This window comes from Falco punctatus (genome assembly GCF_963210335.1).
Source record: "Falco punctatus genome assembly, chromosome: 6".
Taxonomy (NCBI): domain Eukaryota; kingdom Metazoa; phylum Chordata; class Aves; order Falconiformes; family Falconidae; genus Falco; species Falco punctatus.
Window position 1 is genome coordinate 48137521 of NC_137585.1, and position 16624 is coordinate 48154144.

Genomic DNA, 16624 nt, shown 5'->3' on the forward strand with positions numbered 1-16624 from the left:
TGGGCATTTTACAGCTTAGTTTAACCATATTGGAACTGAAGAATTTTAGCCATACAAAAAGTTATTAGAGTTTTCGTGCTTTACGGAAGATTTTTAAGTCTTGATGAACTGTATGGTTTAATACTCAGCTGGTATTCTTTATTTCAATTGAGACTACTAAAATTGACTAGTGCTAAAACACAGAGGCAAAACAACAGGAGACAGCTCTCTGTTAAGTGCTGTGGACTTACCAGCTTCTACAGCTCATAGATATACTGTCCTCTTCCCCTGTTTCTGTAACCAAAGGTGTTTAAGACCTGTTAAGAATTGTTAATTTCTTAAGCTCTGTAGAAAATTGTTCTTCCAAGAAAACAGCAAATCAGAGAGAAAGGAGTAGCAAAGTTCTTCCATCTGATACCATGTTAAGCAGGTGGAGTGAAAAGGTAATAGCAAAATAATACAAAATCACCACATTTGGGATTCCTCTTCAGTATCTTTAACCTTGCATGTCATCTTTTCTGACAGCAGTGTGAAGGTCTGAAGTATGAGTAGATTGTCACAGTCAGCAGAATTTGGAGAAGGGAATGTCAGTTCTAGCTTCCTTTCTCTGGCATTGCCCTCTTTTCCGTGTTTTGTTTCCATATTCATTATGCTCACCAATTAAATTCTAACCCTGTTTTAGGACTATAGAAGTGAAGACTGCAGTAAAGACAAGAGAGACAAGACTGCCAGTGCTGTCTCACTCTAAAATAAAAATGTGTGTTATTAGAAAAATTGAAGATACAGGGGCTGTTACATTACTTGTCTTAAAACAAAGCAAACCGAAACAACTCCACTCAAATCTTTTTGTTCTGATATCAGCTAGCTTTTGTGTTATCCTTTTAAGAATTTCCTCTCACACGTAGATCCTGAAGTTATGTGTAAAGTATAAATATTTTTTGTTTATGTTGAATTTCACTTTCTCCTGGGAGAAATGAACAGTAATTAGAAAATGCTTAAAGGAAAATAGTCACAAGTGTAAGCCTGTTAATGAATGTTGAGGATATTTCTTCTGAAAATGCAATCATTTTAAAGCTACTAACTACCCTTGAAATATAAACCCAGGCATTTTTCTACAGTTACTTAAATTTCTGTAGTTATTTAAATTCTGTAGATGTCAAAATTCTACTGCAATACCTGACTGTCCATTTTTATCGCTTTCCTCTAGGCTGTGTTTCTCAGCTCATTCCCATCGGTGTACTCTGAACTTTTGAAGCTCTTTGATGTAAGAGAAGTGGCAAATTTGGTTCACGATGCTTTGGGCAGCTTGCCAACTGTCATGCATGGGGATGAATCTCTTCAGGCTGTTAAACTGCAGAGTATTGGGAAAACTGTGGAGAGTCACCTGTATACAAATCCAGGTAAGGTTACCCTAGGCTGCCTGCAGATAAGGAACTAAAATTCTGTGCTTGGTACATGGGCCAGCAGGGCTGGAAGGAAGAGTTGCTCAGAGTAGTGTTTCCAAAGGAACAATTCTTGAAGTGCTGCTCAGTACAAGCTGCTCATTTACAAGAATACAGTTGGTTAAATTTAGTGGTTTGTTTATAAAGACTCTTAAAATATAATTTTGTTTTGATCTACTTCTGGCACAAGGTCTCTAAAGGAAGTTCGCCTTACACTTTTCAATAATTATAAAGGAAAAAGCTTTACTTAATTGAGGATTTTTTCTTTTGTTCCCCTTTGGGGGCAGTTCAGCAAACAGATTGTCACTTAACCATTAAGTCTTATTTGTGTAACTTGCTAGTTCAGCTCTTTTAATCCTCCATTTCTTAATGTAGCATTAGAAGGCTACACAAAGGCAATTGATACTTCATGCGTAAAGTATATAACAGCATAGTTATTTGCTATGCAGAAGAAAAAGCTGCTGTACGGTGGTGAGCCTGACATTCTTTTTTTCTGTTCTAAGAAACCCATAGAAGTGACCAAATATTAGGTTTGAGATGAACTAATTTTGAAATAAAAGAATTAAAATAGAAGAGTTTTAAATAATTCTCATTTGTTAGTTTACTCACCAAAAGCTGTCTTGAGAGCTATCTGAGTGTTGGCTGATGTTGGAGTTCAGTAGAAACAGTAACTCTTACCATCTAAGGCATTAAAGATAAACACATTACAATGATGAAGGCTCTGCAAAAACCATGAGTATATGCATAAATATTTTGCATCAAAACAAAGGAAGAGATTCTAGAACACTTATTTTAAAATGCTTTAAGTGATTGTACTTTAAAAGTATGAGCTCAGAGAAATGGGTAAGAAGTATTGGATCCTGGCTACATCGCTTCATTCTGCTTACGAAAACAGCTTAACCTTTCACTTGTGAGCTTCCCTGGTGGTCCATTCTTGAACAGTTAGCTCTCCCTACAGCTGATTGATCAGGCCTTTGATACCCTGGGTAGATAATGACATGTTCATGGAGAAATCTTAATGACAGTCTAACTTGTGTTTTTCATTTTCTAGGCTACCTTGGGACCAGGTCACGTAATTTCCATTTTCCTCACATTATCTCAGTTAGGTCAGCCTAACCAGAAGATACAAATGAATGAGTGTAATAAGAGAGTTATTTAATGATGTGTAAGGGACTCTTGGCGACTTTCTTGGAATTATAAATCTACTTTCAGCTGTATAACAATTTTTTTTTGTTGACTTCCTTTTTTAAAAGTGTTAGTTTTTTATTCAAATCCAGTTTCATTATTAGTAAGTCATACAAGTTGGTTTGGCTATGAAAGCAATGAAAATTACATGTTAAATTTCACATGGAGTGCAGGTTATACACAAATTGAATACAAATTTCTTAGACCAAGGGAAAGTGATGTGAAAGACATCAGGCAGTAATGTAAGATGCCAATGTCCATGATAAGAAGCTCAGTCAAACACTTATACAGTATAATTTCAGTTGTCATAAAGTTGAAGGGCCTTGTGGAAATCAGCATCTTGGTCTCTTTGCCCTTAATTTTTTATCCCTTTAAAATACAAAACATAAGTAGACTTTCCCGTAGAGGGAAGTCCCTTTAAAATCTTCTCAGGAAAATAAATATTGTACTAATGTGCAAAGTAAACTGTACATTGTAATGTGAAGTTGAGGCTTGCTGCTGTGAAAATGATAATCAACCATCTTCCAGATGAAGATGAATGCTGCAAGCTGCGGTGCCAGCTAACAGGTTGGAACTAGACGGAACTCAGGAAATAACTATTTATTCAAACATCTAAAAATGAGGAGGGCACTTCTTAGATAACATTTTCTGTTATGTTTGCTTGGAAACAAGTGAGAATAATTTAGCATGGTAGTTTTACACATTTTGTGCTGCAAGGGCCTGAGGAGCTAACACATTAGCTCCCACTGCTGCAGAAATCAACTGACATTAAAGCTATGCTTTTGCTAAAATAGGGAGGTATATTGTTGAAAACAGAAACATCAGACATGCAGGGGTTGATTTCAGGTGCCCAAGCACAGATGTTTAGTACAATTACAGATGCATTCAATGAGTCTCTTCCTGCCTCTTTAGAGGCTTTGGTATAGCTTGCTTTTTCTATTTCAGTGATTTTAAACTTCAGCTCTCTCTATAGGTGACAACTACAGACACGTTAAAAGGTGTCTACAGCAGTTATCTGCCTAGCTCCTGTGAAAAGTTAGTGGATGTTAAGGCCTTAATTTACTTCCATTTTTCCGTATTTACTTCTGCATCTTTGTAGTATGCTACATTGGGTGTCTAGAAAGAAACAGATGACAGTTTTCCTGCTGATAAAGACTAGTAGTATTACTATTATTTACTAGTAGTATTACTATTATTTACTAGCAGTATTACTATATAATATTACTATTATTTGGAGTTGTTAGTGGATGTGTGCTTCTATACATACCTGGAGGGGATGGATTATGTATATTGCTGTAGTGGTTTGACCTTAGCTGAGTGCCAGGTGCCCACCAAAACTACTCTCCCCTGTCCAGTTGAGGAGGGAAGTGATAAGAGCAAATATAACAAAAGGTTCCTGGGCCAAGATAAGGACAGGGAGATCACTCAGCAGTTACTGTCATGGGCAAAACAGACTCAACTTCAGGAAAAATTAGTTTAATTTATTACCATTCAAATTTGAAAAACTACCTTCCCCCAACCCCTCCCTTCTTTCTGGGTTTAATTCCTGATTTCTCTCCTTCCTCTGCAGGAGCAGTGCAGGGACAGGGCCTGGGGGCTGCGCCCCGTCCCTCACACCTGTCCCTGCCGCCCCTTCCCCCTCAGGGGGAGGCTCCTCACACTCTGCCCGGCTCCAGCCCGGGGTCCCCCCCACGGGGCGCAGCCCTTCAGGCACAGACGGCTCCAGCCTGGGTCCCCCGCGGGGTCACCAGCCCGGCCAGCAAACCTGCCCCAGCCCGGGCTCCTCTCCCCACGGGGACACAGGCCCTGCCAGGACCCTGCCCCAGCACGGGCTGCCCACGGGGTCACAGCCCCCTTCGGGCACCCCCTGCTGCGGCGTGGGGTCCCCAGGGGCTGCAGGTGGGGATCTGCCCCACCGTTACCCTCCATGGGCTGAGGGGCACAGCCTGCCTCACCAGGGGCTTCCCCAGGGGCTGCCGGGGAACCTCTGCTCCGGGCCTGGAGCCCCCCCTGCCCCTCCGTCTGCACCGGCCTGGGGGGCTGCAGGGGTGCTCCGCTCACACAGCCTCATGCCTCTCGCCTGCTGGTGTAGATTTTTAAAAAATATATTTTATTATTATTATTATTCGTTTCCCCCTTTTTAATATGTTATCCCAGAGGCGCTGCCACCATCAGTGATTAACTCGGCCTTGGCCAGTGGCAGGTCCATCTTTGAGTCAGCTGTCATGGGCTCCGTTGGACATGGGGGAAGCTTCTGGCATCTTCTTACAGAAGCCACCCCTGCAGCCCGCCTGCTATCAAAACTTTGCCATGCAAACCCAATACAATTGCATACAAAAAATCAGCCTTTATTAGTGCCTCTATAGTGAAGAGCAGAAAATGTTTTGCAAAAGCTTTGCAAATGATGCTTCACATCTGTGGCTTTTTTAGGCCAAGGGAGGACTTTCTCAGCCATACTTGCATTTTCTTTCTGCACTACAAGCAATTTTTTCTTACAGCTGAGAACAGTTACTCATAAAAGTTTTGAAACTGACAGTTCTGAGAACAGTGACGTGTTTGTGCAGTCATAGAGCAGGCATGTATGTATGGTTTCAGAATTGCACTGATATCTATTTGTATCAAGTATTTTTTTCTCCTACCATCCTCAAGTCCAGTGGTTCTTCCAGTCAAAGGGGAGTAAATTGAACGAGTCCAAGTAAAATTATCAATAGCAAGAGCAACTTCCTTGCTTCTCACTGTTGAAGGAGCATGCTGTTTATTTGAAATGTTCAATAACACTAATTCTTTTGTCAAGGAGACTGAAGTTTTGACCGTCTGTTTAGATGTAGTCATTGAAGTGAATATCGCCTTTCTGAAATTAATCTTTAAAATATACTACAACTAAGAAAATTTTGTATGTCTGTGAAGGTGCTTTACCACTAACTGAAAAGCAGGGAGCAGGGGGTTGTACTGTGGTTTAAATATTAAATGTTAATGTAGTTTGCATAGGAAAGTCACAAGGACTGCCCAGAGTAGTGTCTCTCTCTAATTATGCCAAGCATGTACTTGAAAAACTCTGTCATGATTTTTCCCCCCTTTCTGTATAATATTTGTGAAGGGCAAGCATTAGCATATTAAACAGTCAGCTAATTGGGCTTCCTGCACAGAAGAAAAATTAGGACAGTGACTGATGGCTAAGAGTTCTGATTATTGCACCATGCCTTGTGCTCATTAATTTTTCTATACACAGTGGCTGACATTGCAGCTGATAATTTTTAAGTAAAAGAGTAACCTGAGACAAATGTTGTATGTTGCGTTCTCCAAACATTCTCACATAGTCCTCGGTTTGTCTCAGAGGTGAATGTGCAAGCTCTCCTCTTCTGTAATACCACTACATCTGTCCATCTAAACAGGTCAAGACACAGAGGTATTTAGATTATGGGCATATGAGGAATATGTCTACAGCTGTGTTATATGTGGTGATTAATTCCGTAACTGGCCCTGTTCCCTCCCATGTATAGTTGCAAGTCATTGTAAGATGCTTTTTGCTAATCTGTTTGGTCTTGGTAAGAGAAAGTTTGTGATAACTTTGTGGAGTTTTTGCAAAAGAACGATTGAATAAGGATGCTGAATTTTGCCTGAAATGCTTCAGGCCATGTTGTATGTAAGAGTTGGCTATTTACAAGTCAACTGTTGCCAAACGTAGATTCTCTGGTCTTCAAAATGGAGTTCGTAATGTTGCACTTACATGTAAGTAGTGCACAGAGTAGTGGGCACCTCAGAAAAGGTAAGAAAAGGTACCAGATTGTGTGCGTGCGCATCAGGAAGCTGCCTAGAGTTAACAAAGAAGAAACACCTTGGCACAAGGCTGTTCCTCTTTTCTCCTCACCTTCTGGGCTGAGGGATTTGAATTGTAGCAGCAAGAGAGGACCTGCTGTTTTCAGAGGACCTATGGGCCAAAGGGTAAGGCTCACACCAGTAATGTGTGAAAGAGCTACTGTAACTCCTCTGTGACATTTGTGGAGTTAAGTGATGATTTGAGCATTTGCCTGGGAATGGAATACCAGGTTCAGTGCTCTGTCAGCCTGGATTCAGCTTCCTATCACCTGCCTGCCAGGAGAGTACCCCAACCTCAGAGCCACTGGCTGGTGTACACAATGAACCCTTCATCTCTTGTCTTGAAGTTGGGTTACCAGATAGTCTAGAATTCAATACATGCAAGGCCTAACAGAAAGCAGGGAAAAGGAGCCATCCCTTGTAATGTAGAGATTAGGTCTTTTTAATAGGAATGGAGAGTCCTGCTTTTTCCACTTCAGCTGAAGGCATTAGTTCTGTTTTTTCATCTACCAGTAATCAATAAGCAGATTTAGCAGTGGAGATCAGAAGCTGGCACTTTTCTAACCACAGGTCTGCACATTAGCAATCTTCCTGCCTGCTTTTCTGTTGACCCTATAGATCTTGCACTGGATGGGAGCACAGCAGCTGTGCACGCTTGACATCACAGACTACCTGCAGCAACACTTTGCAGAGCTTCTGGGTTTTAGGTAGACAAAAAGAAAATATCTTGTTGGTTTGGTTGAGACACTTCTTCCCAGCTGCAGTGCTACAGGCAAATACAAAATCTCAGGCCAGTCCTGATGAGATGAAAACCTACTGAGGCACTTGCAGGAGTAAGCAGTCACTGGATAGAGGCTATTTGTTTCCCAGTTTTGGGTTTCAGTACCACTGGGTTTAGATTCATTGATGTCCTTTGGCCGATTGCCATACAGTCTTTGTTTATATTTTTCTTCAGTAGGAAGATACAATGGAACACCTGAATAAATAATAAGCATAGAAACACCCATTTAAAAAGAGCAAGCAGACTTTTTTCTAAAACAAGAATATACTTAAATACTGTGTACAAATCAACTTCTCTGTATAATTTCTCTTGTGTTATACACATAGTTAGACAATGAAAACAAGGGAATAATAAAGAAAAACAAGGTTAGTGCTGCATTTCAATAAGTGAATAAAGCATTCAACAAATAAAATCTCAGAATAAAGGGGGGGGGGTTTTGTCCCTTGTGATAAGAACAAAGGAAATATTTGAGGAGAAAGAAGTGTTTATAGAAGGACTAATCCACAAACAGTATCTGCTTGGCAAAATTGTTTTAAAGGAGTAATTTTCCAGTTAAAGTCATTTTTTAGGAAATAATTACATTAATGAACAAAAGAACTGAGTATATTTAGATAATGTAGCATTTAATCATCATTAAAATTTTAATGGAGGAAATTATTCAAGTACATTTCTTCGAGAATATGGTTTCTCAGTTATAGAAAAGATCTAAAAACAACAACAAAAAGAAAGGTACACCCATTCCATTTATCAGGTTCTAAGTAGGTGTTTAATGTGTTGTTACAAGTGTAGATATTGGGGCTCTTCCCAGTTAACATTGTCTTTTATTATAAGAAAAAGAAGCAAGAAAAAGTAGCAAGTTAATGAAGTTCTTGCATAATTTTGAGATAATTCAGGACTGAAAATAGTACTGAAGAGCTGTGTTCAGAAAATGAAATAGAGGAAAGGCAAATCATTTTATGTAGACATCATTAGTCTGAATTACTCATACTTAGTAGGAGTGAGGAATCTGGAGTGGAAATCCTGAAAGAAATCTGAAAGTACTGCTTCTCTGTAAAACGGAACTCATTTGTGTAATAGCATAAGTTCAGGACAAAGTATGTTGTGACCTGGGCTTGCAAAGGAATCCTGTTCTTATGGCAGAGAACAGTAGAGCATAATTTCACATTATTTTGAATACAAGTATTACTGTAGCTAAGTGTTTTTGTTTGGTTGGTTGTTGGGTTTTTGTGCGTGTTTGTTGTTTTTTTTTTTTTTTCCATGACAGTTTAATAAATATCGGAATTTCCTGTTATATCTGATGTATTCCACAGTGGTGTTTTTCTCCATCCGTGATATGACATACTCACTTTCAGCGTATTGTTTATTCTTCAGATATTTGCTTTAGCTTATTACGATTATGTAGTAAAAGCTTCTGCTTATCAAAAATATAGGTTAAAGCACATAAAAGCTTCTGCTTATCAGAAATACTGTTTTGGACAGAAGATTCACTTTATGTCTTTTTTAAAATTAAATGATTCTATGAGAAGCTCCTACTCATAAATTTTTTCATTTTTTCCAGATTCTCGATGCATTCTTCTTCCAGTAGTTTTACATCATCTCCACATGCATTTACAAGAGCAGAAGGACCTTATAATGTGTGCACGTATCCTTAGTAACATATTTTGCCTCATTAAGAAGAACAGCTCAGTGAGTAAACACCATGTCACATCCGCAAGGTGTTGAACTTCTTTATGTGGCTCAATGACATTTAATGACACAAACTGGACTGTGACCAAGAGCATTTTAAAGAGTTCTCTGAGTAATGATTCTGCGTAAACATGTCATTTGGATTTCTCATGAGCCTTTTCTTCATATGCAAGATTATTTTAATTGTAGCATATAGTGTTCTGCCAAGTGTTCTCTGACTCTTTTTGAGTGTTGTGTTGGACAGAAAGAAATGTCTGCTTTTTTAGAGGCATTCTCTGCTGTGGGCTGTTTAGTCATAGGAAATACAGGGGTATTTAGGTACCTGGTAGATAGATAGATAGACTGATAGGTGTATTGCAAGAGGGGTTGCACTTGGTTCTTAGTTGATAAAATTTGTGGCCAGTTTCTGATGCTTGTGTTTGCAGACTCATCTGTGAAGACTGCATGTGAGAGTTCTCTTGCAAATATGAAGATAATTATAAGTTCTGACAGGCAAAGTGATATAAGACAATTGAAAACAAACGTTGCCTGTAGTTAGTGCAGTACATGCATACCAATGCCAGCATGTATTGTATTGTAATGCATTAGTGAGAATTGTTTTATGTGTTTCTTCTTTTCATACCACAGTCAGTAATTACGTTTGCTCCATCCATGAGTTGATATGGATGCGGCTTGCAACTTTGGCACTGTAACAATGTTTTCATTGCAGCTGCTCCTGGATTAGTATAATCCATCACAAGATAAAGTGATAGATAATAAAGCATAGCTGTGGATTTGGACTGGGAGAAAGGTGTACATGTCTGCTCTTAATTTCAGGACATCTTTCATTTGGAGTCACCAAGCCAGAGTTGTACACAATAACAAGTGGATGTCTGCAGAAAACTCTCTCCAATGTTCAGGATAACCAACTATTATTTTTAATAATCCTTGAGTCATTGAGAGAGTGTTAACGGCTTGGTGACTTTGATATGTTTTTTGTAGATCAGTTCAGAAATTCCTTCCTTCCACAGTAATCAAGATAATCTAAAGACTGGGGAACAAGTGAATTTGCATTCAGGCAGCTTTGAAAATGAAGGCCATTGGCCATTCTAATAGTAGTTTGTGCCTGAGTCCTTGCTGTTGATACAGTTCCTAAATACATTGTATACTGTTAACAGTTGTTTGATGCTAGATGAAGTAACAGAGAACACAGCATGACACTAGACTTAGCTTGAGTCAGAACAGGAATTTTGGGTTTTGTTACAAATCATAGGCTTTGGGTGTGTAGCAGGAAAAAAAACCCCAAACAACAACAACAAACTATAAACAACAACAACAAAACCCCATTCCTACACCTCTATGTCAGCAAAGTTGATTGATCTGTTGGTCAGCTGAGTTTTAGTTTGGTTGTGTGCATTTGATTATGAAGTGTTTCTTTCTGTAAAGAAATGTCATCTTAAATTGTGGATAAAATTGCTCAGATTAAGGTGGTGGTGTCTGCTGCAGTGGAGACAGAAAGCACTGAAGCAGGGAAAACATATTTCCATCTGAATTAAAAAGGGAAAGTAACTACAACTTGACTTCATCAAGTGTTTTCATGTGTGTAATTAGGGTATTCATGGTGTCTTTTGGTGGTGAACACTTTGGTTCCTTTGTATTGATGCTGCATATAAGCAGTTGTAGGCTTAAATAAATGACTAATTTGTTTGTGCTACTCAGTTGATGGGAAGCAGCATAGCTGGTCCTTACTGCTGAAGCAGGTCTTGAAGGCTGAACACCATCTGCTTATTTCTGGTGATGCTTTCAAAGTGTGAAAACAGAATTATACTTATTGGAGTTTAAGCCTCTCTTGGCAGTTTCCCCTGAAAATATATGGACATTACCTATAAAAATCTTGCCCAAAAAGTTCTTGTATGTTATTTACTGTTTTCTTCTAAACATTAATGAAAAGTAGAGCTATGCTGATTTGATGAACACTTACATATTCAAAGTCATCCCTGTAACTGTTCCCTATATTTCAGTACAATTTAATTTATTGAAAACTGTTAGGAAAAATGCAATAGAATTAAACAGTATCTTAGAGAATAGTCCTTGTTTCTTGAATGTAACATTCGTAGTAAAAATATAATTTGTTTCTAAAATGACATCAAAGGAAATATGTCTGTAGTCATCTTTCCATTTTAAAATCTTTAAATATTTAATTTATTATTAAAGGAAAAATCTGTCCTGGAAGAAATTGATGTGATTGTAAACAGCCTGCTAGATATTCTGTTAAGGACCATACTAGAGATCACCAGCCGACCACAGCCATCAGGCTCTGCTATGCGCCTCCAGTTTCAAGATGTGACTGTAAGTTTCTTATAACAAAATAGCTCATAGTTGCCTCTGGTTGGTATACTAGATTTCTGGCATTGTGTTTATATTGTAATTCACAGTGTAAGACTTTGTGTATAAAACAGAGAAAGAGGAGAACAAAGAAAAGTTTTCTTGCATTTTATTAATTTTCAGTGGATATAGTAATTATTTTTTTCATCAAATTACTTTATAAATTATGGAGGAAAAAAAAAACAACCAAAAGATAAAATGCTTATTGAGACTGTTTCAGTTCAATGATTATTTCATTATGGGTTTTTTGCTGACAAATTTAGTAGATTTCTGAAGTTCCCTTGAAGTTTGAATTCCTGAAAATGGAAGAGTATCAATCAATAACTTTTCACTTTCTGAAAGGCATATATTTTTACATGATGAAACAGTTCTAAAAATGCTGCATTATCTGTGATGGTAACTTGCACAAATCCAGATTCATTAATTGAAAGACATGTTGTTGTTTTTCATGCTGAGCATTTGAGCTTCATTTTCTATGACATGAAGTAGAGCATAGAAGATGGGTTTAGAAGATTAGTGAATGATATTTTACTCAACCTGCTATAACAACTCATGCAAATTGGAAAGTTGAAATGTAGGTGTTTGCAGAAAAGTCTATGATGAGCATTGATGAAGCAAAAAGAAGTTTTATTTTGCTTTGTTTTCAACAAAGTTCCCAGTTTTCTTTTGAAGGGCAAATGAATTCTAATGTAGCAAAGGATATGACCCTAATATGAGGTGAGGGGGTAACATTTTTTGCAGAGAACATACTATGCTGTGTGATTTACCATCTCATTATACACTTAATTAATGCCCAGTTTTTACACTGTAATGGTTTTCATAAATTAATAGATGGTTGCTTTTCAAACCAAAATTTCCTTTAGATCAAACATTTCAAAAGCATTTAATAACTGTGCAAGGAATGTGTTGTTGGGGTTTTTGTTTGTTTGTTTTACTTTATCCCACAGAGAACAAACATTATATGAAGTGTTCTATGGAGCTGACCAAGCTTTGTGAGAAGATAGCATCATGCTTTAATCACTGTGATTCAGCACTACTATACATCTAAGAGTTTGGGGTTTTTTTTCTTTAAATTACAAAATTAGAAAGGTACGCTTTGTGGCACATCAGGCCATCGCAAGAAAATCCAAGCTGAAGTAAAGATTGTAGTATTAGACTGTTAGTGTAGGAAAGCTCTGAGCTTATTGGTTTCTTCCGAGATACCCACTTGCTTGCAGATTAAGTTTTCATAAAACACCATGACAGCCTAATTCTTTCACACCATCAAAAAATTAGGCTCTGAAAATGCTTTCAAGTTGCAAAATTTTTTTATGCATCAAAAAAGCCATGTCACTGTCACCACAGGCTCTCAAAGAATACTTAATGTGGAAGTGACTCACAGCACAGCATAAGGCAATTACATACATTTATGTAGAAACATCGTGCAGTATGGGCTTATGGCAACACATGGAGCCAGATTCTTGGAACTATTTGTAGAGTAAGTATGATAAAGTACTCAATGTGAATACAGCAGCAGAGTCTGTTCCAGTATGTTACCATTATTTCAAGCTGCGTGTATCACAAGATATTCTTCGTGAGATGTATTATGGCAGCACTGGATTTTTAAAAAAAACAAAAACCAAAAAAACCGAACCAAACCAAAACCAACCAAAAAAACCCCCAACCTGCAAAAAGTAATTTTGCATTAGATGTAGTCTTCCTTGTGGAAGTAGTCCCAAACTCATCTCAACGTGATCTTTTAGGCCCATGTGTCACTGTTCTTCTGTACAAAGCAGCAGCATAAAAGCAGGCAGCATCAGGCTGTGTGCTGCCATGACTGCACATTTTTTTTCATCTCAAGTAGTTCTGATAGCTTGGTACCATTTCAGTTTGCAGTGAGAAATCTTGTTAAATGGTAACCTGCAAGATGGATGTGATGCTTTGAACTGAGCACAAATAAGACATGGATTCAGGATGTCAGTGTTACAGGTGTTGCACTAATAAACATTGGATTTATGCAGTGGTGAAAGCGAAACTTCTGCTTTAGGATATCGGTGATTAAACCTTTGGATTTCCTTAAGAAAAATGTATTTGCATGTAAAGAGTTATCAAAAAGCAATCAAAAGTGAACCTTTATTCATTTCAGATCTTGGAAGTTCAGTCACTTTGGAACCTAAATGAATTTCAACTTAATTGTGAGCTTCATGTATTTTAATAACTGTGCTCCTTAATTAAGACATGAAGAATTACTTTGGGATTCTACCTAAGTGAACTGGATAAACTGCTTAGCTTGACTTATGGCATTAGAACTGGATCCTAAATGGTTTTTGTCAAGGATGTTAATGTGTGTGGAGGGTTTTTTTTGTGCATGATTTGCAAGTTAGTTTGTAGCTAACACTGGCAGATATCTTACAACATACATTGTTATGTTGAGTTCAACAAATGCAGCTGCATGTTCATTGTTATTTTTAAAATCAGCTGCCTGTATAGCTACCTACACTTGAATTAAAAGCTCAAATTTAAAGGCAGTTAACAATTAGCTAAAGCTTGTACCCTTTTAAACCTAATCTGTCTGTCAACAATAATAGTAAAACTTTCCTCGATGGATTGTGATTTTTAATATAGTACTGTAAGTCAAAGTAAGTGTGGGAACATAGAAGGACGGTGACTGGAAAGGACTGCTTAAAATGCTTAAGCAAAAAGGGAAGCATTCAAAAGGTTCATACTCAAATTGTGTCACTCAAGCTAGCAATCAGGTAAGCTTACACCCTTATTAATTACACCGTTATTATTAATAGGAAGAACCTATTCCTTCCCGTAATGTCTTGATCATTTGATTGCTCACTGGCGATACCCAGTGCAGTTCCCTGCTCTTTTGTCCCTGAATCCCGTGCTCTTTGAAGGACAGCCTGGTGAATGTGCATCTATAGAGGCAGGGAGGAATCTACGCAGCAATGCAGTAAGTCCCTCAGCTGCTGCCTGGAGCATCCCTTGCCTGGAGTGTGGAACATGGTGGAGTGTTAATTCAGGAACTGGGACTGTAGCAGAGAGTGGTCTTGCCCTATGATTAAGATCAACTTCTAGATATATGTTTTAATGAGGAGTCCCTCTATTGGTTCAATGAAACTTCTGATCACAATATTTTCAAAGTTTTTTCAGTCCTATAAATGGGTTTTCTTTTTGACAAATACTGTTTTTTGTATAAAAAATGTTTTGAAAAATTCCCCACTAATGCATATAAAACAATAGCATTCTTCCCAGAATTGTTGCAAAATATTTTTGCTATGCTTGTTTCAAAACTGACTTGACTAAGAGCTGGTAACTTTAGCAATGCAAATAATCTGTTTAAAAACAGATACAAGGGAAACAAATCACAAATCAAAATTTTACTGGTTTAGCCTTTCTGGAACTATTTCAAATAGATTTTGCCAAGCAAATATACTGCATTTGAAGAAAAATAATTCATTAAATGGGAGAGAAGTTCATAGCTAAATTAACATATTTTCACAAAATATGGAGTCTAAGCCTAATTGTAGATTAATTTCCCTTGCATTTGTTGATTATGTTTAAGTGCTTATAATATGACAGTTTGAAGTACAGAAGACATTAATCTATAATATTTCTATTCTTGGTTTATCTAAACAGGGGGAATTTGTCTCCTGTTTGTTGTCACTCTTGCGACAAATGACTGATAGACATTATCAACAGCTTCTTGATAGCTTCAGCACAAAGGAAGATCTGAGGGTAAGTAACAGAATTGTCTTTCCACTTGTTCAGGTCTCTTTTTATTTATCTTTTTAGTTTGTCACCCTTTAAGATATTCCTGTGCTTTGATGAACCGCTTCAGTATTTAAATACAATCTGGTTTTCATGTTAGCTAACTTTTGCATAGGCTTTCTTCTCTACTCAAGTCCACTCTTACAGTGGGGATAGGATTCTATTGCCTCTGCAATGACAGCAGGTACAATAAGGATGAGGGGGGAATAAATAATTGCTTTAAAGCCATAAAGTTAGCCTCAAAGCCTGTTTTAAAAATTATGTCAATCAAAGGTTACAAAGTTCTGCTTGATTCTTCCTGTCAGGCAGTTGGTTTTTTGTTTGGTTTATTGTATTTATTTATTTATTCATTCATTAAATTATCTATGGCAATGGAAAACATGCAGCTTGAAAAATGCATATTTGACTACCTCTCCATTTTTCTTAACTGAGCAGCAAGTCCATTGGCAGGAGGACCTGTCATACCTGTAATGTCTGTCTGCTTAGTTTGATATGAAAGTAGCTGCAGAGCTCTTTCAGGGCAGCTTCTACCAGTTTCATCGATTGAGTTACTAGGTTCATGGAGGTACAGCATTTTTAAATCCTGGGTTTTTTTGGAGGACAGTAGTGGATAAAAAAAAAAAAAAATCCCACATGAAGATATACACTTAAGACTTCCACTCTGCTAGATCCTGAAGAGCTTATATAGTACCAAATCTGATCCACACAAGAAATTTTGAGGAATCACTTAGGCCCGTTATTCAGCCAGTGATCCCAGGTAGGAAAGTAATCAAGTCCTAGTATAAGAGTATATTTTTAGGTGTTACTCTTAAATGACTGTTCAATAAGCTTACATACTTCTCGGAAAAGGAAGAGCTAGTCATGGTGTAATTTCAGATTTCCTTAAATTCCTGATAGCTGTTTAGAGCTGTTCTGAAGAGAGCATACCATTTGTGAGTGCGTTTTCTTTGTAGTGATGTGGCCATAATGAGCTCTGAAGATAGAAAACGTGGCTAAGAAGTTACCATGAATTGAGTACTACCTAGGAGTTACATAGGGTGGATGATTTTTATACTAGCATTACAGCATCTGTTTTCACCTAGCATAGCTGCTATCCTTAGGCAATTTTTAGTATATTTTGTAGAACCTAGGCTTTTTTACTAAAAATACTTTTGCTTTTGTCTGAGTTCTGAGCAGGTTTACATTGCTAGGTTTAGTTTTTTATATTTCCTAGAGGTTTCAAGCTTGGTTTCTGTTTGTATCTATGAAATATGGTGTTGAGTTTACTCAGACTTTCTTGCTTCTAGAACATGAAAAAACTCCAGAATTAATGCTTGAATGGTGTCTGATTTGACACATTTAAATTCCCCCCACGCACATACCCTACTATTATAAAGAGACTTATGGAAAGCAGCTGTAGCCAGTGCCATCAGCAATCAAAATAGAGGTCTGAAGAACTCGAGTCCAGAGTTTATTTCCATTCAGATCTCATCAAATCAGCATCAGCTCCATCAGTGATTCAGTGGCAGTAGGTTGATCGTAATTAATGCAGCATTCCTTCTCTTCTGAATCTTAAATAATATATATTTTTTTTACTTCACTTGGAAATATCAAATATCACTGAAATATGTATCAC

General features: G+C 37.6%; 1 protein-coding gene across 4 annotated transcripts in view; it reads left to right on the plus strand.

The window, feature by feature from the left end:
• The window catches only part of DOCK4 (dedicator of cytokinesis 4), a 254109-nt gene that overhangs the window by 173789 nt on the left and 63696 nt on the right, over positions 1 to 16624 (plus strand). For all 4 annotated transcript variants that reach the window (XM_080394179.1, XM_080394177.1, XM_080394180.1 and 1 more), the window contains exons 23-26: positions 1187 to 1379; positions 8762 to 8889; positions 11083 to 11217; positions 14878 to 14976. In XM_080394179.1, coding sequence (XP_080250305.1) covers positions 1187 to 1379; positions 8762 to 8889; positions 11083 to 11217; positions 14878 to 14976 — 555 coding nt within the window. The remainder of the gene's footprint in view (positions 1 to 1186; positions 1380 to 8761; positions 8890 to 11082; positions 11218 to 14877; positions 14977 to 16624) is intronic.